The sequence below is a fragment of the Ranitomeya variabilis genome, chromosome 1, assembly GCF_051348905.1.
Source record: "Ranitomeya variabilis isolate aRanVar5 chromosome 1, aRanVar5.hap1, whole genome shotgun sequence".
Lineage (NCBI taxonomy): Eukaryota > Metazoa > Chordata > Amphibia > Anura > Dendrobatidae > Ranitomeya > Ranitomeya variabilis.
In genome coordinates this window covers 780,264,834-780,290,947 of record NC_135232.1, presented here as the reverse complement: position 1 = coordinate 780,290,947, position 26,114 = coordinate 780,264,834, and the positions used below count along the sequence as shown (strand labels likewise).

The 26,114-nt window shown below is 44.5% G+C and overlaps 1 protein-coding gene across 21 annotated transcripts in view; it reads right to left on the bottom strand.

Moving 5' to 3' along the window:
- ADGRL3 (adhesion G protein-coupled receptor L3) overlaps positions 1-26,114 on the bottom strand; it is a 1,249,649-nt gene that overhangs the window by 382,637 nt on the left and 840,898 nt on the right. For all 21 annotated transcript variants that reach the window (XR_013217764.1, XM_077272336.1, XM_077272380.1 and 18 more), the window contains one exon: positions 4,556-4,681. Coding sequence is in view for 20 of the 21 variants with exons in the window: in XM_077272336.1 (XP_077128451.1) it covers positions 4,556-4,681 (126 nt within the window). In the remaining variant the exon portion in view is untranslated. The remainder of the gene's footprint in view (positions 1-4,555; positions 4,682-26,114) is intronic.

The following is a 26,114-nucleotide window of genomic DNA, read 5'->3' as shown; positions in this document are numbered from 1 at the left end:
CATGCTGCATGTCGTCGCATGGCGCATGTCGTCGCATTCTGCATGGCGTCGCATGGCACATGTCATCGAATGCTGCATGCCGTCGCATGGCGCATGTTGTCGCATTCTGCATGTCGTCGCATGCTGCATGTCCTCGCATGCTACATGTCGTCGCATGGCGCATGTCGTCGCATTCTGCATGTCGTCGCATTCTGCATGTCGTCGCATTTCGCATGTCGTCGCATGGCGCATGGCGCATGTCGTCGCATTCTGCATGTGGTCACATGGCGCATGTTGTCGCATGGCGCATGTTGTCGCATGCTGCATGTCATCGCATGGCGCATGTTGTCGCATGCTGCATGTCGTCGCATGGCGCATGTCGTCGCATGCTGCATGTCGTAGCATGGCGCATGTCGTCTCATGCTGCATGTCGTCGCATGTCGTATGTTCTGTATGTGTTCTATGTATGTATGTACTGTATATGTGTGGGTTTTTTTTTTTTACATTCAACACATTAGCCGGATGATGGGACTACTACTGTCCCATCATTGGCTAATGTGTCACTCACTGTCACTGTAGCAGGCAGAGCCCGATGGGACTTGTAGTCCCATCGGACATGCCTGCACACAGAGACAACGCCGCCTCCACCACCACCGCACAGCCACACTCCAGCACCTGCGGCGGCACCTTCAGCACCACGCAGACCCCCGCCGTTGCACTGGCCGCCTCCGCCACGGCACCGGCCGCCGCCGCCACGGGACCGGCCGCCGCCGCACCGGCCGCCGCCGCCATGACACCGGCCGCCGCCGCGGGACCGGCCGCCGATGCACCGGCCACGGCCGCAACGGCACCGGCCGCCGCGGGACACGCCGCCACGGCATCGGCTGCCGCCACGGCACCGGACGCCAACGCACCGGACGCCGCCTCGGGACCGGCCGCCGCCTCGCGACCGGCTGCCGCCGCACATCTCGGCCAGCAGATCCCAGCACCACAGACACCAGCACAGCCCCGCCCGCCCCCAGCAAAGCCCCGCCCACCCCCAGCACAGCCCCGCAGGCAGCCCACAGTCCCGCCCATAGCCCAGTCACTCTTGAGTGACTGCTGACTGTGCAGCTTGGACACGCCTGTTACTGACATCACGTCAATTTCCAGAGTCTGGAAATTGACGTGACGTCAGCGGAAATAAGCGGTGGCTGCAGCCTGGGGATCACATGACCCGGACTCAGCCACCAGCATAGCGCCACTCACAGGCGAAAAAGGCAATGCAAGGTATTTACACAATTCATCAGGGGCCCCGGGGGGAAACATTGGGGGGGATAATTGAAAGTAGTGGACAACCCCTTTAATGGAATTTTAATATTTTTCGAATAAAGAAGTTTAGAAATTTTATCCCAGGAGCTGTAGGTGAATTTTTTCAGTCTTTACCGTGTATTCACATCTGACCAGGATGGCCCTCCGTGCACTGGTGTTTCATTAGGTGAGCTGGCTTTTTTCTCTTTTTTTGTTCAAATCTCAAATAATACTCAAAAATTATTTTAAAAAGAAAAACGATTTAAAAATTGGGGCAAAACTTAAATTGGCACAAATATTAAAGCCACTAACAAGGAGCAAATGACTCCTGAAAAGTGGAGAAACAGCAATTATGAATCGGGGTCACAGTATTTAGCATTTGTCATGAATAGGACAAGGGCAGAATATAAAAAACCTTCTCTAAATCAATGATGAGGAGTGAAATCGGGTGTTAATTTGTATTAGCCCAGTTAAAGAAATTATATGGCATTATCTCAGGATTGGTGTCCAGGGTGGAAACAAACATAGTCAGAAGTGAGAATGATATCATATGTTGGGCAATATTTGCGTGAATACTTGTTTGAACTGTAATATTTTCAATAGAAGTGAACCTGTAGCAAACCCAGATTTTCAATCTGAATTTTCAGTGCAGGAGCCAGGCTGAGAATGAAGCGTACAATTAGGATACAGAAGTGAGGCACAGAGTCAACTACAGTCAACTCCTGATCTGATACAACCTAACAAATGTATCTCTTTGGCTTATAATTATAATGTAATTTCCTTCTGCTGGAAAATAAAATGTAAAGCATGGCATGTTTCCATTATGTTGGGTGATGTATAACAAAAAATGATATTGGGGTTCTGTGTTAACCAAAAAAATCTATGCAAATTCTAAAAAAGACAAAAGTATTCTCAAAGTGATTGGTTTGTCCAGAAAAACTATATTTGCAAGTTTTCAGAGCACAGAGGCTTCAGGCAGGTAAACAAATAAACGACTCAGTTAAGAGCAAAATATTAAATATTTAGTGATGCCTCTTAAGTAGTGTTGAGCATTCCGATACTGCAAGTATCGGGTATCGGCCGATACTTGCTGTATCGGAATTCCGATACCGAGATCCGATATTTTTGTGATATCGGGTATCGGTATCGAAACAACATTAATGTAAAAATGTGTAAAAGAGAGAATTAAAATAAAAAATATTGCTATACTCACCTCTCCGACGCAGCCTGCACCTTACCGAGGGAAGCGGCAGCGTTCTTTGTTTAAAATTCGCGCTTTTCTTTCCTTTACGTGAGTCCCGGCTTGTGATTGGTTGCGTGCCGCCCATGTGACCGGGACGCAACCAATCACAGCAAGCCGTGACGTAATTTCAGGTCCTTCAGGATTTTAAAATTACGTTCCGGCGTTGTGATTGGTTGCGTCGCAGTCACATGGGCGACGCAACCAATCACAGCAAGCCGTGACGTAATTTCAGGTCCTTAAGGATTTTAAAATTACGTCCCGGCTTTGTGATTGGTTGCGTTGCAGTCACATGGGAGACGCAACCAATCACAAGCCGTGACGTCACGGGAGGCTGGACACGCGCGCATTTTAAAATGGGCGCGTGTCCAGCCTCCCGTGACGTCCCGGCTTGTGATTGGTTGCGCCGCGATCAACCAATCACAAGCCGGGAGGCTGGACACGCGCGCATTTTAAAATTTTAAAATGCGCGCGTGTCCAGCCTCCCGGCTTGTGATTGGTTGACCGCGGCGCAACCAATCACAAGCCGGGACGTCACGGGAGGCTGGACACGCGCCCATTTTAAAATTTTAAAATGCGCGCGTGTCCAGCCTCCCGGCTTGTGATTGGTTGACCGCGGCGCACAAAATGAGTGAGGATGAACTAAACCAAACAAGGGGAAACTGCCAATGTTGTCAAAACATCAATTATTGCATAATAAGTTTGGTCGAATTTGCAGGATGTGTCTCACATTCCCATGTATCACCTCTCAGCTGATGTATTATACAAGCCTCCCGGCTTGTGATTGGTTGACCGCGGCGCAACCAATCACAAGCCGGGACGTCACGGGAGGCTGGACACGCGCCCATTTTAAAAAGCGCACGTGTCCAGCCTCCCGTGACGTCACGGCTTGTGATTGGTTAATGGCGGCCATGTTGCCGGGACGCGGACCAATCACAGCAAGCCGTGACGTAATTTCGTCACAGCTTGCTGTGATTGGTCCGCGTCCCGGCAACATGGCGCCGTGACCAATCATAAGCCGGGACGTCACTGGAGGCTGGACACGCGCGCTTTTTAAAAAGCGCGCGTGTCCAGCCTCCCGTGACGTCACGGCTTGTGATTGGTTAATGGCGGCCATGTTGCCGGGACGCGGACCAATCACAGCAAGCCGTGACGTAATTTCGTCACGGCTTGCTGTGATTGGTCCGCGTCCCGGCAACATGGCCGCCCTGACCAATCACAAGCCGGGACTTCACGTAACCAAGTAAAAGCGCGAATTTTAAACAAACAACGCTGCCGGTTCCCTCGCTGAGGTCCAGGCTGCGTCGGACAGGTGAGTATAGCGATATTTTTTATTTTAATTCTTTCTTTTACACATTTATATGGATCCCAGGGCCTGAAGGAGAGTTTCCTCTCCTTCAGACCCTGGGAACCATCAGGAATACCGTCCGATACTTGAGTCCCATTGACTTGTATTGGTATGGGGTATCGGTATCGGATTGGATCCGATACTTTGCCGGTATCGGCCGATACTTTCCGATACCGATACTTTCAAGTATCGGACGGTATCGCTCAACACTACTCTTAAGCAAAAGCCAAGGTTGTAAAATTAAGGTTATTGCTTGTAAATTTTGGTAATAAACCTAATTTGCAAGAGGGGGTTGAATAATTTTGATTGCAACTGTACTCATTTGTCAGATGTGAGTCATCTTTTCGGACAGTTGAACAAGAGAAACTTCTACTACGTGGCCCAAAAACTCCCCTTTGAATACTTTCCAGTTTATTGTGCCTGAAAATGTTATTCAGGGATGTATACATGCCTATCCATTATTGCAGGGGCGTAATTATAGTCCAGCAGTAGAGTAGGTTTATTCTAACCCATTGTCAGTTTATTTACACTTTACATCATTAATTAATATTTTTATTATTCACTAGTTTTATGGCCTGAAGAGTAAGTACATTGTTTTTTGTTACTCCAGCCCATTTTCAATTCATTTAAATTTTTATTCAGAATTTGGGAAAAATAGTGCAACATGTAAAATATTTCTTTGAATTATCATCAATTACCTGTGTTCCAGTGGAATATCTTCCAGAAGGTTGAGAATTTGTTGTCTTGGTTGAACCAACTGAGTTTTCCATTTTTTTCCCACTACAGCAATGATTTCGTAAACATTTGCCATACTCTTTACGCACCTATAAATAGCAGAAGCAAAAAATGTTTATTACTGATTACCAGATATTAAATGACATTTGAACTGCAGATTAACGTGTGACATTTTCACATAAAGGAAGCTTACCATACCATGAACAGAAGTGTATTGGGCTTGATGCCTCAAGCAAAATTTCAGTTTTTGGAATATGTCATAATACGTGTATTATATTTGAAAAATTGAATGCTATTTTTTGACTTGCTAATGTTTTAAGTTTAAAGCACCAATCCAGTGTTTTGGGTTTTTTTCAGCACTGGAGTGGATCTTTAAATAGAAGCCCTCGTTCTTATACTCACCTTCCAGCGGCTTCACCTTTTACCGATGCCGCTCCGGTCCCACAGCGCCATTTTGAGCTTGTAACTTCTGACTCAGAAGTCACATACGTCACCAGCTCTCAAAACTAGCCTATGAAAGACAGAATGAGGCTCTCATAGACTTGTATTGAAAAGTGACCTCTTACGCACTCCAGCAAACACTGGAGGGCACCAGTAGGTCACTTTTCACCTGAAGTAGACCGAGCAATGCTGGAAAAGAATGAAGGGGACAAAAGGTGAGTATACAGTGGGTACGGAAAGTACTCATACCCCTTTAAAGTTTTCATTCTTTGTTTATTGCAGCCATTTGGTAATTTCAAAAAAGTTAATTTTTTTTCTCATTAACCCCTTCACCCCCAAGGGTGGTTTGCACGTTAATGACCGGGCCAATTTTTACAATTCTGACCACTGTCCCTTTATGAGGTTATAACTCTGGAACGCTTCAACGGATCTTGGCAATTCTGACATGTTTTCTCGTGACATATTGTACTTCATGATAGTGGTAAAATTTCTTCTATATAACTTGCGTTTATTTGTGAAAAAAATGAATATTTGGCGACAATTTTGAAAATTTCGCAATTTTCCAACTTTGAATTTTTATGCCCTTAAATCACAGACATATGTCATGCAAAATGCTTAATAAGTAACATTTCCCACATGTCTACTTTACATCAGCACAATTTTGGAACCAAATTTTTTTTTTTTGTGACGGAGTTATAAGGGTTAAAAGTTGACCAGCAATTTCTCATTTTTACAACACCATTTTTTTTTAGGGACCACATCTCATTTGAAGTCATTTTGAGGGGTCTATATGATAGAAAATACCCAAGTGTGACACCATTCTAAAAACTGCACCCCTCAAGGTGCTCAAAACCACATTCAAGAAGTTTATTAACCCTTCAGGTGTTTCACAGGAATTTTTGGAATGTTTAAATAAAAATGAACATTTAACTTTTTTTCACAAAAAAATTATTTCAGCTCCAATTTGTTTTATTTTACCAAGGGTAACAGGAGAAAATGGACCCCAAAAGTTGATGTACAATTTGTCCTGAGTACGCTGATACCCCATATGTGGGGGTAAACCACTGTTTGGGCGCATGGCAGAGCTCGGAAGGAAAGGAGCGCCATTTTACTTTTCAATGCAAAATTGACTGGAATTGAGATGGGATGCCATGTTGCGTTTGGAGAGCCCCTGATGTGCCTAAACATTGAAACCCCTAACAAGTGACACCATTTTGGAAAGTAGACCCCCTAAGGAACTTATCTAGATGTGTGGTGAGCACTTTGACCCAACAAGTGCTTCACAGAAGTTTATAATGCAGAGCCGTAAAGATAAAAAATCATATTTTTTCACAAAAATGATATTTTTGCCCCCATTTTTTTATTTTCCCAAGGGTAAGAGAAGAAATTAGACCACAAAAGTTGTTGTGCAATTTGTCCTGAGTACGACGATACCCCATATGTGGGGGTAAACCACTGTTTGGGCGCATAGCAGAGCTCGGAAGGGAAGGAGCGCTATTTTACTTTTCAATGCAAAATTGACTGGAATTAAGATGGGATGCCATGTTGCGTTTGGAGAGCTGTCAGAATTCCCAATGGCAGGGAAACATCAAAACACAAAGATAACGGACGAGCTCTGGGTGATGGAATCTCGAGCTGACCGTGAGCTAAATCTACCACACAACTAATAGTAGCCAGGGAGCATACCTGATTAACCCTAGATGCCACGCGCCAGCCGGAGGACTAACTACCCCTGGTAGAGGAAGGAACAGACCTGGCTTACCTCTAGGGAAATACCCCAAAAGATGATAGCAGCCCCCCACATGTAATGACGGTGAGTTTAGAGGAAAAGACATACACAGTATGAAGGTAGATTTAGCAAAGAGAGGTCCACTTACTAGATAGCAGAAGGATACAAAAGAGGACTTCACGGTCAACTGAAACCCTATCAAAAAACCATCCTGAAATTACTTTAAGACTCCTGTGTCAACTCATGACACAGGAGTGGCAATTTCAGCCCACAAGAGCTTCCAGCTACAGAGAATAACAAAACTGCAAACTGGACAAAAGATACAAAACAAAAGGACAAAGTCCACTTAGCTGATCAGCAGACTAGTAGCAGGAACATGCAACCGAAGGCTCTGGTTACAATGATGACCGGCAAGGAAATGACTGGAGAGCAAGGCTAAATAGGAAACTCCCAAACACTGATGGGAGCAGGTGAACTGAGACAGCAAAGACACACAAGTCACCAGTACCACCAGCAACCACAAGGGGAGCCCAAAAGTGGATTCACAACAGAGAGCCCTTGATGTGCCTAAACATTAAAAACCCCCACAAGTGACAGCATTTTGGAAAGTAGACCCCCTAAGGAACTTATCTAGATGTGTTTTGAGAACTTTGAACCCCCAAGTGTTTCACTACAGTTTATAACGCAGAGCCGTGAAAATAAAAATTCCTTTTTTTTTCACAAAAATGATTTTTTAGCCCCTAGTTTTGTATTTTCACAAGGGTATCAGGATAAATTGGACCCCAAAAGTTGTTGTCCAATTTGTCCTGAGTACGCTGATACCCCATATGTGGGGGGGAACCACTGTTTGGGCGCATGACAGAGCTCGGAAGGGAAGGAGCGCCATTTGGAATGCAGACTTAAATGGATTGGTCTGTGTTGTGAACTATACTTCTTGGCTCCCTCTTGTGGTCACTAGTGATTTGGCACTTGATTGTCTTTTACCAGGTTGGTACTCACCTGCTTCGTTAGGCCTGGGGTGTTGCTATTTAAACTTCCTGGATTCTCAGTCCAGTGCCTGGCATCGTTGTATTCAGTTCATTTCTGTTTGCTCCTGTCTTCAGGTCCTGGTTCTTTGCAAGATAAGCTAAGTCCTGCTTTCTTATTTTTTGTTATTTTGCTTTGTTCATATTTTTGTCCAGCTTGTACAAAATGTGATTCCTGATATTGCTGGAAGCTCTAGGGGGCTGATATTCTCCCCCCTCACCGTTAGTCGGTTTGGGGGTTCTTGGATATTCAGCGTGGATATTTTGCAGGGGTTTTTGCTGACCATATAAGTCATCTTACTATTTTCTGCTATTAGTCAGTGGGCCTCTCTTTGCTAAAATCTAGTTCATTCTTACGTTTGTCTTTTCTTCTTACCTCACCGTTATTATTTGTTGGGGGCTTGTATTACTTTGGGGTCTTTTCTCTGGAGGCAAGAGAGGTCTTATTTTCCCTGATAGGGTTAGTTAGTTCTCCGGCTGGCGCGAGACGTCTAGGATCAACGTAGGCACGTTCCCCGGCTACTGTTAGTGTTTGTGCTAGGATCAGGTATATGGTCAGCCTAGTTACCACGTCCCTATGAGCTGGTATTTATGTTTACAGACTTTGCTGTAATCTCTGAGATCCTTTGCCATTGGGATCATAACAGGTCTGCAGGCGTCACGTTGCATTTGCAGAGCCCCTGATGTACCCAAACAGTACAAACCCCCCACAAGTGACCCCATATTGGAAACTAGACCCCCCAAGGAACTTATCTAGATGTGTTGTGAGAACTTTGAACCCCCAAGTGTTTCACTACAGTTTATAACGCAGAGCCGTGAAAATAAAAATTCTTTTTTTTTTCACAAAAATGATTTTTTAGCCCCTAGTTTTGTATTTTTACAAGGGCATCAGGATAAATTGGATCCCAAAAGTTGTTGTCCAATTTGTCCTGAGTACGCCGATACCCCATATGTGGGGGGGAACCACTGTTTGGGCGCATGACAGAGCTCGGAAGGGAAGGAGCGCCATTTGGAATGCAGACTTAAATGGATTGGTCTGCAGACGTCACGTTGCATTTGCAGATCCCCTGATGTACCCAAACAGTACAAAGCCCCCACAAGTGACCCCATATTGGAAACTAGACCCCCCAAGGAACTTATCTAGATGTGTTGTGAGAACTTTGAACCCCCAAGTGTTTCACTACAGTTTACAACGCAGAGCCGTGAAAATAAAAAATCTTTTTTTTCCCACAAAACTTATTTTTTGGCCCCCAGTTTTGTATTTTCCCCAAGGGTAGCAGGAGAAATTGGACCCCAAAAGATGATGTCCAATTTGTCCTGAGTACGCTGATACCCCATATGTTGGGGTAAACCCCTGTTTGGGCACACGGGAGAGCTCTGAAGGGAAGGAGCACTGTTTTCCTTTTTCAACGCAGAATTGGCTGGAATTCAGATCGGATGCCATGTCCCGTTTGGAGAGCCCCTGATGTGCCTAACCAGTGGAAACCCCCCAATTATAACTGAAACCCTAATCCAAACACACCCCTTGCCCTAATCCCAACAATAACCCTAACCACTCCTCTAACCCAGACACACCCAACCCTTTTCTTAACCGTAAATGTAATCCAAACCCTAACCCTATCTTTAGCCCCAACCCTAACTGTAGCCCCAACCGTAGCCCCAACCCTAGCCCTAACCCTAGCCCTAACACTAGCAATAACCCTAGCCCTATCACTAGCCCTAACACTAGCCGTAACACTAGCCCTAACCCTAACCCTAGCCCTAACCCTAGCCCCAACCCTAGCCCCAACCCTAGCCCCAACCCTAGCCCTAACCCTAGCCCTAACCCTAGCCCCAACCCTAACCCTAGCCCTAACCCTAGCCCCACCCCTAGCCCTAACCCTAGCCCTAACCCTTGCCCTCACCCTAACCCTAACTCTAGCCCTAACCCTAACCCTAATGGGAAAATGGAAATAAATACATTTTTTAATTTTTTTATTTTTCCCTAACTAAGGGGGTGATGAAGGGGGGTTTGATTTACTTTTATAGCGGGTTTTTTAGCGGATTTTTATGATTGGCAGCCGTCACACACTGAAAGACGCTTTTCATTTCAAAAAATATTTTTTGCGTTACCACATTTTGAGAGCTATAATTTTTCCATATTTGAGTCCACAGAGTCATGTGAGATCTTGTTTTTTGCGGGACGAGTTGACGTTTTTATTGGTAACATTTTCGGACATGTGACATTTTTTGATCGCTTTTTATTCCGATTTATGTGAGGCAGAGTGATCAAAAACCAGCTATTCATGAATTTCTTTTGGGGGAGGCGTTTATACCGTTCCGCGTTTGGTAAAATTGATAAAGCAGTTTTATTCGTCGGGTCAGTACGATTACAGCGATATCTCATTTATATCATTATTTTTATGTTTTGGCGCTTTTATACGATAAAAACTATTTTATAGAAAAAATAATTATTTTGGTATCGCTTTATTCTCAGGACTATAACTTTTTTATTTTTTTGCTGATGATGCTGTGTGGCAGCTCGTTTTTTGCAGGACAAGATGACGTTTTTAGCGGTACCATGGTTATTTATATCAGTCTTTTTGATCGCGTGTTATTCCACTTTTTGTTCGGCGGTATGATAATAAAGCGTTGTTTTTTGCCTCGTTTTTTTTTTTTTTTTCTTACGGTGTTTACTGAAGGGGTTAACTAGTGGGGCAGTTTTATAGGTTGGGTCGTTACGGACGCGACGATACTAAATATGTGTACTTTTATTGTTTGGTTTTTTTTTTATTTAGCTAAAGAAATGTATTTATGGGAATAATAAATATATATTTTTTTATTTATTTAGGATTTTTTTTTTTTTTTTTACACACGTGGAGAATTTTTTTTTACTTTTTTACTTTGTCCCAGGGGGGGACATTACAGATCGTTGATCTGACAGTGTGCACAGCACTCTGTCAGATCTGCGATCTGCTGTGCAGGGCTGCAGGCTTACCAGCGTCTGCTCTGAGCAGGCACTCGGTAAGCCACCTCCCTCCCTGCAGGACCCGGATGCCGCGGCCATCTTGGATCCGGGACCTGCGGCGAGGAGGGAGGTAGGAGACCCTCGGAGCAACGCGATCACATAGCGTTGCTCCGGGGGTCTCAGGGAAGCCCGCAGGGAGCCCCCTCCCTGTGCGATGCTTCCCTATACCGCCGGTACACCGCGATCATGTTTGATCACGGTGTGCCGGGGGTTAATGTGCCGGGGGCGGTCCGTGACCGCTCCTGGCACATAGTGCCGGATGTCAGCTGCGATATGCAGCTGACACCCGGCCGCGATCGGCCGCGCTCCCCCCGTGAGCGCGGCCGATCGCGTATGACGTACTATCCCGTCGGTGGTCATACGGGCCCACCCCACCTCGACGGGATAGTACGTCAGATGTCAGAAAGGGGTTAATGTACACTCTGCACCCCATCTTGACTGAAAAAACAGAAATGTAGTAATTTTTGCAAATTTAATAAAAAAGAAAAACTGAAATATCACAAGTGATATCATAAGTATTCACACACTCAATCAATCACACTCCAACCTCTCCACAATGGCAAAGACCAAAGAGTTTTCTAAGGACAACAGTGACAAAATTGTAGACCAACACAAGGATGAGTTGAGCTACAGGATAATGGGCAAGCAGCTTGGTGAGAAGGCAACAACTGTTGGCACAGTTATTAGAAAATCGAATAAACACAAGATGATTGTCAATCTTCCTTGGCCTGAGGTTCCATGCAAGATCTCGTCTCGTGATGTAAAGATGATTCTGAGAAAGGTCAGGAATCGGCCCAGAACTACACGGGAGGACCTGGTCAATTACCTAAAGAGAGCTGGGACCACAGTCTCAAACATTACCGTTAGTAACACACTATGCCATCATGGATTAAATCCTGCAGGGCACGCAAGGTCCCCATGCTCACGCCAGCACATGTCCAGGCCCATTTGAAATTCACCAATGACCATCTGTATGATCCAGAGGAGTTATGGGAGAAGGTCATGTGGTCAGATGAGACCAAAATAGAACTTTTTGGTATCAACTCCACTCGCTGTTTTTGGAAGAAGAAGAAGAAGGATGAGTACAAACCCCAAGAACACCATCCCAACCGTGAAGCATGGTGAGGAAACATCATACTTTGGGTGTGCTTTTCTGCAAAGGGGACAGGATGACTGCATCATATTGAAGAAAGATGGATGGGGTCATGTATCACGAGATTTTACCCAACAACCTCCTTCTCTCAGTAAGAGCATTGAAGATGGGTCGTGGCTGGGTATTCCAGCATGACAATTACCTAAAAAACACAACCAGGGCAACTAAGGAGTGGCTTTGTAAGAAGCATTTCAAAGTCCTGGAGTGGCCTAGCCAGTCTCCAGACCTGAACCCAATAGAAAATCTTTGGAGGGAGCTAAAACTCAATGTTACATGAAAGATCTGGAGAAGATCTATATGGAAGAGTGTGCCAAAATGCCTGATGCTAGTCGCTATAAATATCTGCTCATTCCATTTGGGCCACACAAATCTCCAGTTATGTTCCAGCATTCAGTAAATTAACTTCTCAGTGATTTCCTAAATCAGTATGTTCTTGTATATCTGGATGATATTCCGATTTTCTCTACAGAGCTGTACTCATTGCCAACAATACATTTTCAGTGATTACCTGAATCATTATGTTCTTGTATATCTGTATGATAATCTGATTTTATCCAGAGATCTGTACTCACACTGCCTGCTGTTTTACTAAGGCTAGACAAACAAACTTCAGACCAGAATACATATTAATCCATGATGCCTCAATCTCAGTGGTAGAGGAAGCTATAGTAGCAGTGGAAACTCTCATATACCAGACTGAAACCAAAGAATAAAGAGAGTACAAGAATCCAGAGATAAAAATAGCACAAGAATTTAATTAGTTTACATAAAAATGAACACAATAACAATACATTTAAAGACAATGTGAAAAAGTGACCACGACAGGTGTATCACACAAGGCCCACCTACATTATAAAGGATGAGGGAGCAAACTATGGTAATACATTCAAAAGAGGAAAGTAATGTGGTAAAAAAGGGAGAAAGTTTTAAAGTGCCAGTGCAGATCAACACTCCCACATGCCCCAAACACGTAAAGGCATCAACCTGCCCAAAGTGATCTCTAACTCCTCCTAAAACTAAAGAAGTCACAGCAAATTATCACAATACCAAAAGCCTGCTCTTACCCATAGTGTCCTTATTAGGGACCAAGTGTGCGCAGCTCCAACGAGTGTTTTGCATGAGCTTCTTCTGGGAGCTGTCCGGAAGAAGCTCACGCGAAATGCGCATTGGAGCTGCGGCACACTTGGTACTTAATAAGGACACTATGGGTAAGAGCAGGCTTTTGGTATTGTGATGATTTGCTGTGACTTCTTTAGTTTCAGAAGGAGTTAGAGATCACTTTGTAAGTATTTGGGGCATGTGGGAGTGTTGATCTGCACTGGCACTTTAAAACTTTCTCCCCTTTTTCCCACATTACTTTCCTCTTTTGAATTTATTACCACAGTTTGCTCCCCCATCCTTTATAATGTAGGTGGGCCTTGTGTGATACACCTGTCGTGGTCACTTTTTTACTTTGTCTTTAAATGTATTGTTAGTGTTTTCATTTTTATGTAAACTAATTAAATTCTTGTGTTATTTTTATCTATGGATTCTTGTACTCTCTTTATTCTTTGTTTTACTAAGGCTGAAGCAAAAAACTTGTATGCAAAACTCAAGAACTGCCTGTGTGAACACTGAGATGCCACCTCTGGGATATCATGTTTCTTAGTGGGATCCTGAAACGGTCTCTGAAGTTCTGGACTTGCTGCAACCTGTGGGTCACAAAGCTCTTCAAAGATTCTTTGGCTTCATCAATTATTACTGCCAGTTTGAGAACTATTCTTAAACTGTTTTTCGTCTTATGGCCTTCACGAGTAAGGATGCAAATGAAGGAAATTGTCTGGACTCCACTATTCAAGCCTCTAGTGTTCTCAAGACTTCCTTCATTTCTTGGTTCGGCCTCAGTTCTGCATCATTTTGAAAGCATTTTTTTCTTGAAGTGGGTGCTTCTTCCATCAGAGTAAAAGCAATTCTAAAACAGTCTTCCCAGTAAGCTAAGAATTACAGTATATCTGTGTCTTCTTCTCCAAGAAATTTTCTCCAGCAGAACCAAGAAGTAATGTTTCTCCATGCAGAGAGTGATATGTTAAGCATGCCGAGTTGAGGAGACTTAAAGCCACAATGCTCCTCTGGGAATCATACATATAGTCTCTTTAAAGAGTAAGAGGACTAGAACTCTAGTGTCATCTATTGGAAGTAGCAATCCTAGAAGTCAATGTTGACCCTTTAATGAGCATTGTTACATGACTTAGGATAAAGCCAAAAGCAGAATCTCAATTTGCAAACACTGTGTTTCAGGGTACTGCCCCTCGTCAGTGCAAAGCGTAAGATGTGGTTTGGCTGTGTCAGAGGTGTCTGACTGGGATCCAAGAAGAAACATTTCTCCTTGTCACTCTCTGCAAGGAGATATGCTACTTCTTGGATCCTGGTCAGACGCCTCTCACACAGCCAAATCAGATCTCACACTTTGCACTGATGAGGGGCAGTACCCCGAAACACAGTGTCTGCAAATTGAGATTCTGCTTTTGGATTTTATCTTGTGTTTCAAGGTAATGCAAAGTGTGAGATTTGGTTTGGCTATCCTAAGTCATGTAGCAAGGCTCGTTAAAGGGTCGACATTGAGTTCTAAGTCCTCTTCCTCTCTCTATTTTATAACATACTATTTTAAAATCTTTCTTCTCTAAACATGACCATTAAATGGAACCTGTAAGCTAATACATGCTGCCCAAACCATTGGAATCATATATAAGCCACTGGCTGTGCGATCACAGCCATGTTTCTTTGTCTCTAAAACGCTGTGACATTTCACAGAAATGGGTAAAGGGTTCTCCTTGTGGAGAGTGACAAGCCACGTCTGGCATGCCAGAATGAGGAAACTTAATGTCTTGCATGCTCATCTGGGAAATTAAATATGCAAATTGTCTCTTTAGAGAGTAAGAGGACTTGAACGCTAGTGCCACCTATTAGAAGTAGCAATCCTACAACCTACAAGTCAATATCGAACATTTAACAAGCCTTGCAATATGACTTTGGATAAAAGCCAATCCAAAATCCCAATTTGCAGTCACAGTGTTTTGAAATATTACCCCTCATCAGTGCAAAGTATGACATCTGATTTGGCCAGGTGAGAGGCTAAGACTGGGACCTAAGGGGTAAGGTTTCTCCTTGTGAAAACTGACAAGTCAGGTCTGGTATGCCAGTATGAGGAGACTTAAACACCTTGAATGCTCCTCTGGGAAATTAAACATACTGTACAAATTGTCTATTCAGAGAGGAACAGGACTTGAAATCTAGTGCCATCTATTGGAAGTAGCAATCTTATAAGTCAATATCGACCCCTTAATGAGAAACCTTGACCCTTAGATCCCAGTCTCAGCCTATCACCTAGCCGATTCAAATCTCATACTTTGCACTGACGTGGGGTAATACCACATAACACTGTTGGCAAATTGGGATTCTGGTTTGACTTTTATCCTGTCAAATTGCAAGGCTGATTTTCACCTTCCTGACAAAGCCTCAGTTTTCAAATCTCACATGTCACTTTATGTTGTGATAACCTTGGAATGCTTCTTCCAATCACGGTAATTCTGAGTGTTCTTTTTTGAGACACTTAGAAATATATGAGAGCTATAAATTTAGGTCAATATGTGTGAAAATTCATGAGAATACTGGAAATTTGGTGAAAAAATTAGCAATTTTTAAACTTAAATTTGTTATGCCCTTATAAAAGTCACGAAATAGTTAATAAATAACATTTCACCTATGTTTAGTTTACATTAGCGTCATTTTTGTAACACCTTTTATTTTGTAGCGATTGGAGATGAGTGAGCACTAAAATGCTTGGATGCGGATTACTTGAACCAAGCAATTTCTAATGCTCGGATGCTCGTTTTGAGTAACGATTATAATGGGAGTCAATGGAAAATCCAAGTATTTTTCCGGCAGACCCTACAAAGAGGATGGAGAGGAAGTGAAAATGTTGAAATGGATGGAAAAAGTGGTTAATGGAAGGGGAACATCATGGGGAAGACCCCTAGATACATCTCTGACTCCCAGCTCGCTGTTGAGAACAATGGTGTCACACCACTGTAAGGACTGACAATAAAACATTCAAAATGGATGAAAAATTGGAGTCTACAGGTAAAATAATATTAAGAAACATTTTTTCCTCTATAATGACTTGTAAATAAGGCAAAATTTAAAAAGGATTTTTTAAAATGATAACTTAAGTAAACCAAAATTCAGTTGTTTACTACAAAATTGGAAATTTCAGTGTAAAATAAGAAGGAAGCAAGAAATGCCAACAGGGACTCATTAGGGACTCAGATACATCCTCTGTATTAGACATAAAGGAGGGTCTCATACACATTCTGTTCAAATTGTAATGCAGTGCTACTCCTAGACTCATAGAGGCTATATACTAAGTGCAAATCCTGCCAAAAATTACAAGCAGGGTCATCCATAGCCCCTTGAAAGCACCAACTGTAGTGCTTCATTCAAATATTGTGCAAACAACTGGAGTACCTCATTAAAAAAATTAAGAAAGTGTACTTGTGGTACGTCTACACTCAAAAAGGTTTTGTGTAAAGTGCAATGCCAGCAAAAAAATGATAAGTAGGGTTATCCAGTCGCCCATAGTACCACCCTAGAAGGCAAGAACTTGTGGGCCTCTGTTGTGAATTTGGATTCTGGGCTCCCCCGGTGGCCGCTTGTGGAATTGGACTTGTCATCCTCTTTCCTGTTTCACCTGATTCCATCAGTAGTGGGTGTCGCTATTTAAGCTCATTTCTCTGGTGGTTTCTTGCCGGTCAACAATGTTTTCTGATGCCTCTCAGTGCTTGTTCCTGCTTCAAGACTACTACTAGATAAGTTGGACTTTTGTCCATGTTTTGTTTTGCCTATTTGTTCCAGTTCACAGCTGAAGTTTTGTTACTGTGTCTGGAAAGCTCTCGTTGATCAGGGATTGCTACTCTGGCGTTATGAGTTAATGCCAGAGTTTAAGGTAATCTCTGGATGGTGTTTTGTTAGTGTTTTTCTGCTGACCATGAAAGTATACTATCTGTCTTCTGCTATCTAGTAAGCGGACCTCAAATTTGCTAAGACTATTTTCCTGCTGCGTTTGTTGTTTCATCTGAACTCACCGTCATTATATGTGGGGGGCTACTGTCTTCTTTGGAATATTTCTCTAGAGGTGAGCCAGGTCTTATATTTCCCTCTGCTAGCTATTTAGGTCTTAGGCCAGAGCTGGGCATCTAGCGATAAATAGGAAATGCTACCTGGCTATTTCTAGTTGCGCGGCAGGCTTAGTTCATGGTCAGTATAGTTCCATCTTCCGAGAGCTTGTCCCTCTATAGGCTTGCTATGATCTCTGCCTGCAGAGATCATGACAGTTTGACCGGCCTGTAAAGTGTTAAAGACCCAGGTTGAGAAAGGAGAGCTATAAGAAGTCTGCTGAAATTTTTTTTTTTTTTTTTTCCTCCAGTCTGCCTTGCTGCAGTCTTTTCTCTCTCTCTCCTCCTAATCTCTGTATGCTCTGTGTGCACCTGACAATAATGGATCTCCAGAGTGTAACTGCGGGTTTGAATAATCTCATCACGAAAGTACAAAATTTACAAGATTTTGTGGTACATGCTCCGGTATCTGAGCCGAGAATTCCTTTGCCGGAGTTCTTCACAGGGAATAGAGCTAGCTTCCAGAATTTCCGAAATAATTGTAAGCTTTATTTGTCCCTGAAGTCTCGTTCAGCTGGAGACCCTGCTCAGCAGGTTAGGATTGTGATTTCCTTGCTCAGGGGTGACCCTCAAGATTGGGCCTTCTCATTGCCAGCAGGGGATCCTGCGTTACGCGATGTGGATGCGTTTTTTCTGGCCTTGGGCTTGCTTTATGAGGAACCTCATTTGGAACTTCAGGCAGAAAAAACTTTGATGGCACTATCTCAGGGGCAAGACGAAGCTGAAGTTTTCTGCCAAAAATTCCGTAAATGGTCTGTGCTTACTCAGTGGAATGAGTGCGCCTTGGCGGCAACTTTCAGAGAAGGTCTCTCTGATGCCGTTAAGGATGTTATGGTGGGGTTCCCTTTGCCTGCAGGTCTGAATGAGTCCATGACAATGGCTATTCAGATTGATAGGCGTCTGCGGGAGCGCAAACCGGTGCACCATCTGACGGTGTCTATGGAAAAGACGCCAGAAAGTATGCAGTGTGATAGAATTCTGTCCAGGAGCGAGCGACAGAATTTTAGACGGAAGAATGGATTGTGTTTCTATTGTGGGGATTGACTCCACCCCATTGGCTAATAATAAACCACAATACTGGACACAAGTAACCATGCGTATCAATCCGGATCACCAGGAGATTATTCGTTTCCTGGTGCTGTATAATTTACATGACGATTTGGTACTGGGATTGCCATGGTTGCAGTCTCACAACCCAGTCTTGGACTGGAGAGCAATGTCTGTGTTGAGCTGGGGATGTAAGGGTATTCATGGGGACGTACCTTTGGTTTCTATTTCGTCGTCCATTCCCTCTGAAGTCCCTGAGTTCCTCTCTGATTATCAAGACGTCTTTGACGAACCCAAGCTTGGGTCGTTACCTCCGCACCGTGAGTGCGATTGTGCCATAGATTTGATACCGGGTTGTAAATATCCAAAGGGTCGTTTGTTTAATTTGTCTGTGCCGGAACATGCTGCTATGCGGGAATATATAAAGGAGTCTTTGGAAAAGGGACATATTCGTCCATCTTCTTCTCCCTTGGGAGCTGGGTTTTTCTTTGTCTCAAAAAAAGACGGCTCTTTGAGACCATGTATTGATTATCGGCTTCTGAATAAGATCACTGTTAAGTATCAATACCCATTGCCATTGCTTACTGATTTGTTTGCTCGTATAGAGGGTGCTAAGTGGTTCTCTAAAATTGATCTTCGTGGGGCGTATAATTTGGTGCGGATCAGGCAGGGGGATGAGTGGAAGACCGCATTTAATACGCCCGAGGGCCACTTTGAGTATTTGGTCATGCCTTTTGGTCTTTCTAATGCCCCTTCAGTTTTCCAGTCTTTTATGCATGATATTTTCCGCGATTTTCTGGATAAATTTATGATAATATATCTGGATGATATTCTGATTTTTTCTGATGACTGGGACTCTCATGTCCAGCAGGTCAGGAGAGTTTTTCAGGTTCTGCGGTCTAATTCTTTATGTGTGAAGGGGTCTAAGTGCGTTTTTGGGGTCCAGAAAATTTCCTTTTTGGGGTATATTTTTTCTCCCTCTTCCATTGAGATGGATCCCGTCAAGGTGCAAGCTATTTGTGACTGGACTCAGCCCTCCTCTCTTAAGGGTCTTCAGAGATTTTTGGGCTTTGCCAACTTTTACCGCCGATTTATTGCTGGTTTTTCGGATGTCGTTAAACCACTGACTGATTTGACCAGACAAGGCGCTGATGTTGCTAATTGGTCCCCTCATGCTGTAGAGGCCTTTCAGGAGCTTAAGCGCCGTTTTGCCTCTGCCCCTGTGTTGCGTCAGCCTGATGTGAATCTGCCTTTTCAGGTTGAGGTTGACGCTTCGGAGATCGGAGCTGGGGCAGTGTTGTCGCAGAAAGGTTCCGACTGCTCCGTCATTAGGCCTTGTGCCTTCTTTTCTCGCAAATTTTCGCCCGCAGAGCGGAATTATGATGTTGGGAATCGGGAGCTTTTGGCCATGAAGTGGGCGTTTGAGGAGTGGCGCCATTGGCTCGAGGGGGCTAGACATCAGGTGGTGGTATTGACTGACCACAAAAATTTGATTTATCTTGAGACTGCCAGACGCCTGAATCCTAGACAGGCGCGCTGGTCTTTATTTTTTTTCTCGCTTTAATTTTGTGGTGTCATACCTACCGGGTTCTAAGAATGTTAAGGCAGATGCCCTTTCTAGGAGTTTTGACCCGGACTCTCCTGGTAATTCTGAACCCACAGGTATCCTTAGGGAGGGAGTAATTTTGTCGGCCGTTTCTCCTGATCTGCGGCGGTCCTTGCAAGAGTTTCAGGCGGATAGACCGGATCGTTGTCCGCCTGATAGACTGTTTGTTCCGGATGATTGGACCAGCAGAGTCATCTCTGAGGTGCATTCTTCTGCATTGGCAGGTCATCCCGGAATTTTTGGTACCAGGGATTTGGTGGCAAGATCCTTCTGGTGGCCTTCTCTGTCACGAGATGTGCGAGTCTTTGTGCAGTCATGTGACGTTTGTGCTCGGGCCAAGTCTTGTAGTTCTCGGGCTAGCGGACTGCTGTTGCCCTTGCCTATTCCTAAGAGGCCTTGGACACACATCTCGATGGATTTTATTTCAGATCTGCCTGTTTCCCAGAAGATGTCTGTCATCTGGGTGGTCTGTGACCGTTTCTCTAAAATGGTCCATTTGGTTCCTCTGCCCAAGTTGCCTTCTTCTTCTGAGTTGGTTCCTCTGTTTTTTCAGAATGTTGTCCGATTGCACGGTATTCCTGAGAATATTGTTTCTGACAGAGGTACCCAATTTGTGTCTAGATTTTGGCGGGCATTCTGTGCTAGGATGGGCATAGATTTGTCTTTTTCGTCTGCTTTTCACCCTCAGACTAATGGCCAGACCGAGCGGACTAATCAGACCCTTGAGACATATCTGAGGTGTTTTGTCTCTGCTGACCAGGATGATTGGGTTGCTTTTTTGCCATTGGCAGAGTTCGCCCTCAATAATCGGGCCAGTTCTTCCACCTTGGTGTCCCCGTTTTTCTGTAATTCGGGGTTTCACCCTCGATTTTCCTCCGGTCAGGTGGAATCCTCGGATTGTCCTGGAGTGGATGCGGTGGTAGAGAGATTGCATCACATTTGGGGGCAGGTTATGGACAATTTGAAGTTGTCCCAGGAGAAGACTCAGCGTTTTGCCAACCGTCATCGTCGTGTTGGTTCTCGGCTTTGTGTTGGAGATTTAGTGTGGTTGTCTTCTCGTTTTGTCCCTATGAGGGTCTCTTCTCCTAAGTTTAAACCTCGGTTCATCGGCCCTTATAGAATATTGGAGATTCTTAATCCTGTTTCTTTCCGTTTGGACCTCCCTGCGTCCTTTTCCATTCATAACGTTTTTCATCGGTCGTTATTGCGCAGGTATGAGGTACCTGTTGTACCTTCAGTTGAGCCTCCTGCTCCGGTGTTGGTTGAGGGTGAGTTGGAGTACGTTGTGGAGAAAATTTTGGACTCTCGTGTTTCCAGACGGAAACTCCAGTATCTGGTCAACTGGAAGGGTTACGGCCAGGAGGATAATTCTTGGGTCAATGCATCTGATGTTCATGCTTCTGATCTTGTTCGTGCCTTCCATAGGGCTCATCCTGGTCGCCCTGGTGGATCTGGTGAGGGTTCGGTGCCCCCTCCTTGAGGGGGGGGTACTGTTGTGAATTTGGATTCTGGGCTCCCCCGGTGGCCGCTTGTGGAATTGGACTTGTCATCCTCTTTCCTGTTTCACCTGATTCCATCAGTAGTGGGTGTCGCTATTTAAGCTCATTTCTCTGGTGGTTTCTTGCCGGTCAACAATGTTTTCTGATGCCTCTCAGTGCTTGTTCCTGCTTCAAGACTACTACTAGATAAGTTGGACTTTTGTCCATGTTTTGTTTTGCCTATTTGTTCCAGTTCACAGCTGAAGTTTTGTTACTGTGTCTGGAAAGCTCTCGTTGATCAGGGATTGCTACTCTGGCGTTATGAGTTAATGCCAGAGTTTAAGGTAATCTCTGGATGGTGTTTTGTTAGTGTTTTTCTGCTGACCATGAAAGTATACTATCTGTCTTCTGCTATCTAGTAAGCGGACCTCAAATTTGCTAAGACTATTTTCCTGCTGCGTTTGTTGTTTCATCTGAACTCACCGTCATTATATGTGGGGGGCTACTGTCTTCTTTGGAATATTTCTCTAGAGGTGAGCCAGGTCTTATATTTCCCTCTGCTAGCTATTTAGGTCTTAGGCCAGAGCTGGGCATCTAGCGATAAATAGGAAATGCTACCTGGCTATTTCTAGTTGCGCGGCAGGCTTAGTTCATGGTCAGTATAGTTCCATCTTCCGAGAGCTTGTCCCTCTATAGGCTTGCTATGATCTCTGCCTGCAGAGATCATGACAGGCCTCATTCAAATATTGAACATTAAAAACACTATGTGCTGCTGTCATCTGGTGGTGTGGAAAAGTCAGGTCTAATCCAGGCTTTGTTCACTGCTATCAGCATGAGCCTTTCAGCACTTTCTGTTGACAGGCTAAAGTGCCTGTCTGTTTTAACCCCACCTAGCGGCACTAAAAACCAGTTCAGACAAGACACTAGTGGCAGGGACAGCACAATGCTTCCAAGGCATACAAGGATAGCTCATGCCAGGTGTCCAGCTTTGCGATCCAATATCTGAAGGTCGTAAAGGAATTAGGGAGTATGCTAGTTTTCTTGGCCAGGTATTGCTTGACCATCTTTAAAAACTTTTCCCGCTTTGTCAAAAATAGCCGGTTATGAGGACCTGCTGGGCCGGTGTCATGAAATTAGCCCAAGCCTGTGACAGTGTACACCTGCCTCAGTTGTGTGTCTCCCTTGCCTCTCCTTCTTGGTTGGGAAATGAAGCTGTCTGATGGGAGTTTTTTCAACATATTTTCATAACGGCCGTCTGGTAGAGCACCATTTTAGAAGACCTCTATGCATCAGGAAGAAGAGATGCACCGTTTTCCTTGTAGCATGAGTCTAGCAGAGTGAACCACCAGTATTTTATTTTTTGGCCACGATGAATGTAACGCGAGGGTCACGGGAAAGTCAGTGGTACATAAAGTCAGCCATATGTGCCAAGCTCCATACAGCCCACACTTTCCTGTCTCCACCATGATAACGACTCTCCATCTCTTACTCCTCATTCCCATTCTCAGCCCATCCACGTAGGAGAGATGGGATGAAGGTTTTGTGAGCAGCAGCCTCTGTTACACTAGCCACTAGCTCCTCCTCAGCCTCCACCTCCTCATTATTACCTAATCCACGCTGAGCAGATAAAATGAGGCTGGTCTGGGTAGTATCTCTCTGTCTCATGTCTTCCTCCATCTCCACCTGGTCCGCATGCAAAGTTTCATGTTTAATTTAAACCTAGCGAATGTCTAAGTAGGCACAGAAGCAGGATCATTGTGCTGACTATGGCATCATTGCCGCTCACCATCTTTGTGGACTCCTCAAAGTCTTGGAGAACTGCACAAATGTCAGATAACCATGCCCACTCACCAGTTGCTATGTACTGAGGTTGACCAGATTACCAATGGGCATGTTGGAGCTGGTACTCAACAACTGGCCTCGGCTACTCACAAAGCCTTGCCAACATGTGCAGTGTAGCATTCCAGCACAGGGGCACATCATACACTAGTCGGTGAGCTGGCACTTGCATGCACTGCGGCAACACTGCCACAGTGGCAGCAGCTGTAGTCGAATTTCAGAAATGGGCACTGGCACGGCGTAACTTGATCAGAAGCTCTGGCAAATCAGGGTATGTTTTCAGAAAAAGCTGAACTACCAAGGTGAGCATGTGAGTCAAGTAAGGAACGTGTGTTTGTTTGCCAAGCTTAACAGCTGCCACCTGGTTACTGCCATTATCACATACAACTGGTTGGAGGTTTAGCAGCAAAACCACAGATCTGTCTGATCTGTTATTCCTTTAAGTATCTCTACCGCGGTGTGCGGATTATCTCCTGCAGAGCTTCCAGCTTCCGACTGATGTGAATAACATGCTCTGAGATAACACATCCGAGATGGAGGCTGAGGAGGAGCAGGAGGGGGTGAAAGAACTGATGTAGGAGGTGGAAGTAACCCTGATAGAAGTAGGAACTGCAATCCTCGGTGTCGGGAGTATGTGTGCAGTGTCAGGGTGGGACTCAGCCTCAGCCTTCACAATGTTCACTCATTGTGCCATCATGGAAATGTAGCATGTTTGGCCACAGCACTTGTCCATGTGTTGGTCATTAAGTGGACAATCCCAGCAACCGCTTTGGTAAGGGCTCGGGTGATATTCCTGGACCTGTGCTTATACAACATGGGGATGCCACACCGGGAGAAAAAGTGCTGTCTGGGGACCGAGTAGAGAGGGACAGCAGTGGACATTAGTGGGCAGAGATCCTCCCTGTCAACAAGCATAAAAGGGCAAAATTTCTACGGCATGCAGCCTGGAATTTTTCCTGTTTAGAAGTTTTGGCCTGTGGGTGGGTGGCTAGAAACTCTCTTTTGTTCCAACGCCTGGGTTAGGTACAGCTGAACGCTGTGCTGGGACAAGGATTTGGAAGTGCCTAATGATGGTGCATCAGAATGTGCAAGGACAGATGCAGGGCAGGATGCATCTGACCCAGTGTCATGGACAGGGTATTGGGAAGCACTTAACACAGGGAAAGAGGAAGTGGTGTCACCCGCTGGCACCAATCGTGGACCCAGGCGTTCGGATCACCGAGTTGGGTACTTAGAAAACATGTGCATGATCATGCTGGTGGTGGTTAGGGTCTTATTGATCAGGCCTCTACTGATCTTAGCATGGAACAGGTTCCAAATGACCATTTTTTTGTCTCATAACTCACTTTCTAAAAAAGTGTCAGACTGTGGAACATCTAACTCTTTGACAGAAAAATTCACGAGTGGAACTCTGTGGAACAGTTGCCAGCATTCTACCTCTGGTCACCTCCCTGCCTCATTCTGCCTGCTTCAGAGCTGCTGGTCCCTCCTCAGCGCTGCTGGCCTCGCTCTACATGCCAGCTTCCAAGGTTGGGTCGGTGACTTCATCATCCATTACCTAGTCTTCCACCGCAGCACCCTGGTCCTCCTGACTTAACAACAACCTAACTTATCGCAACTGTGTCTCATCATCATCTTCCTCCTTAGACAAAATCTGCCATTCTCCACCATCATCTTCTTGCAGACGTGCATTACTAAAAAGCATGTCCCCCTGCTCCTCTTGGAGCATGCAGGTTAAGGCTACTTTCACACTAGCGTCGTGCACTGCACGTCGCAATGCGTCGATGTGGAGAAAAAACGCATCTTGCAAAGTTGTCTGCAGGATGCGTTTTTTCCCCATAGACTAACATTACCGACGCATTGCGACGCAGTGCCACACGTTGCAACCGTCGTGCGACGGTTGCGTCGTGTTTTGGCGCACCGCCGCCACAAAAAAAGTTACATGTAACGTTTTTTTGTGCGTCGGGACCGCCATTTTCGACCGAGCATGCGAGGCTGAAACTCTGCCCCCTCCTCCCCAGACCTTACAATGAAGCAGCGGAAGCATCTTATGACAGCTTCTGCTGCCAACGTCGGACATTTTCTTCACAGTTTGCAGTTCTTCAGAGTAATACTCTATGGATGACTAATTGAATCCAGAAAGATTTTTCAATGCTGTTTTGGAGTGTTACATAACAACAAAAATGTAACAGAAAGAAAGTAATATTTTATGGATGACAAATTGAATTCAGAAATATTTTTGAATGCTTTTTTGAGTGTTATATGCCACCGAAATGTACCACAGAGCAAGTAATAATACACGGATGAGTAATTGAATACAGAAAAAAATTTGCAATGCTTTTTTGGACTGGTATATAATATAGAAATGTGCCATAGAGCAGTAAACAGTATATGGATGAGTAATTGAATACCGAAAAATGTGTGAACACTTTTTAGAAATGTTATATTTCACAGAAATGTACTGCAAAGCAAGTAATACTCCATGGTTGAGTAATTGAATCCAGAAAAATGTTTCAATGCTTTACTGGAGTGTTATATAAAACATACATTTACCACAAAGCATCTAATACTCTGTGACAATAAAGTAAATTCTTTCACTCTCTAAAGAAATGTGGTCAACTGCCACATCTATATATTTAGCAACTGACTGCTAAGTCCTAATCTCTGCCTAGAGACTGTATTCAGGCACTCTCCCTGCTTTTGCAACTCTCTGTCCCTCCCTAGGCTAAATGCAGAATGTATCTGCCTAAAGACAGTATTCAGCTCCTCTCTCTGCTCCTGCAACACTCCCTCCCTAGGCTAAATGCAGATTGTATCTGATACAAACATCAAAGCACAAAATTAGCCCTTATAAAGACTGTTAGTATGATGGTTTAGCTTCAGTATCAGTATCAATGCTACAGGGCGCTGATTCACTAAACTGTGCAAACACACACCTGGACAAGTACTCTCTCTACCTCCAATTAGAACTGTCACAGAGCTGTGCA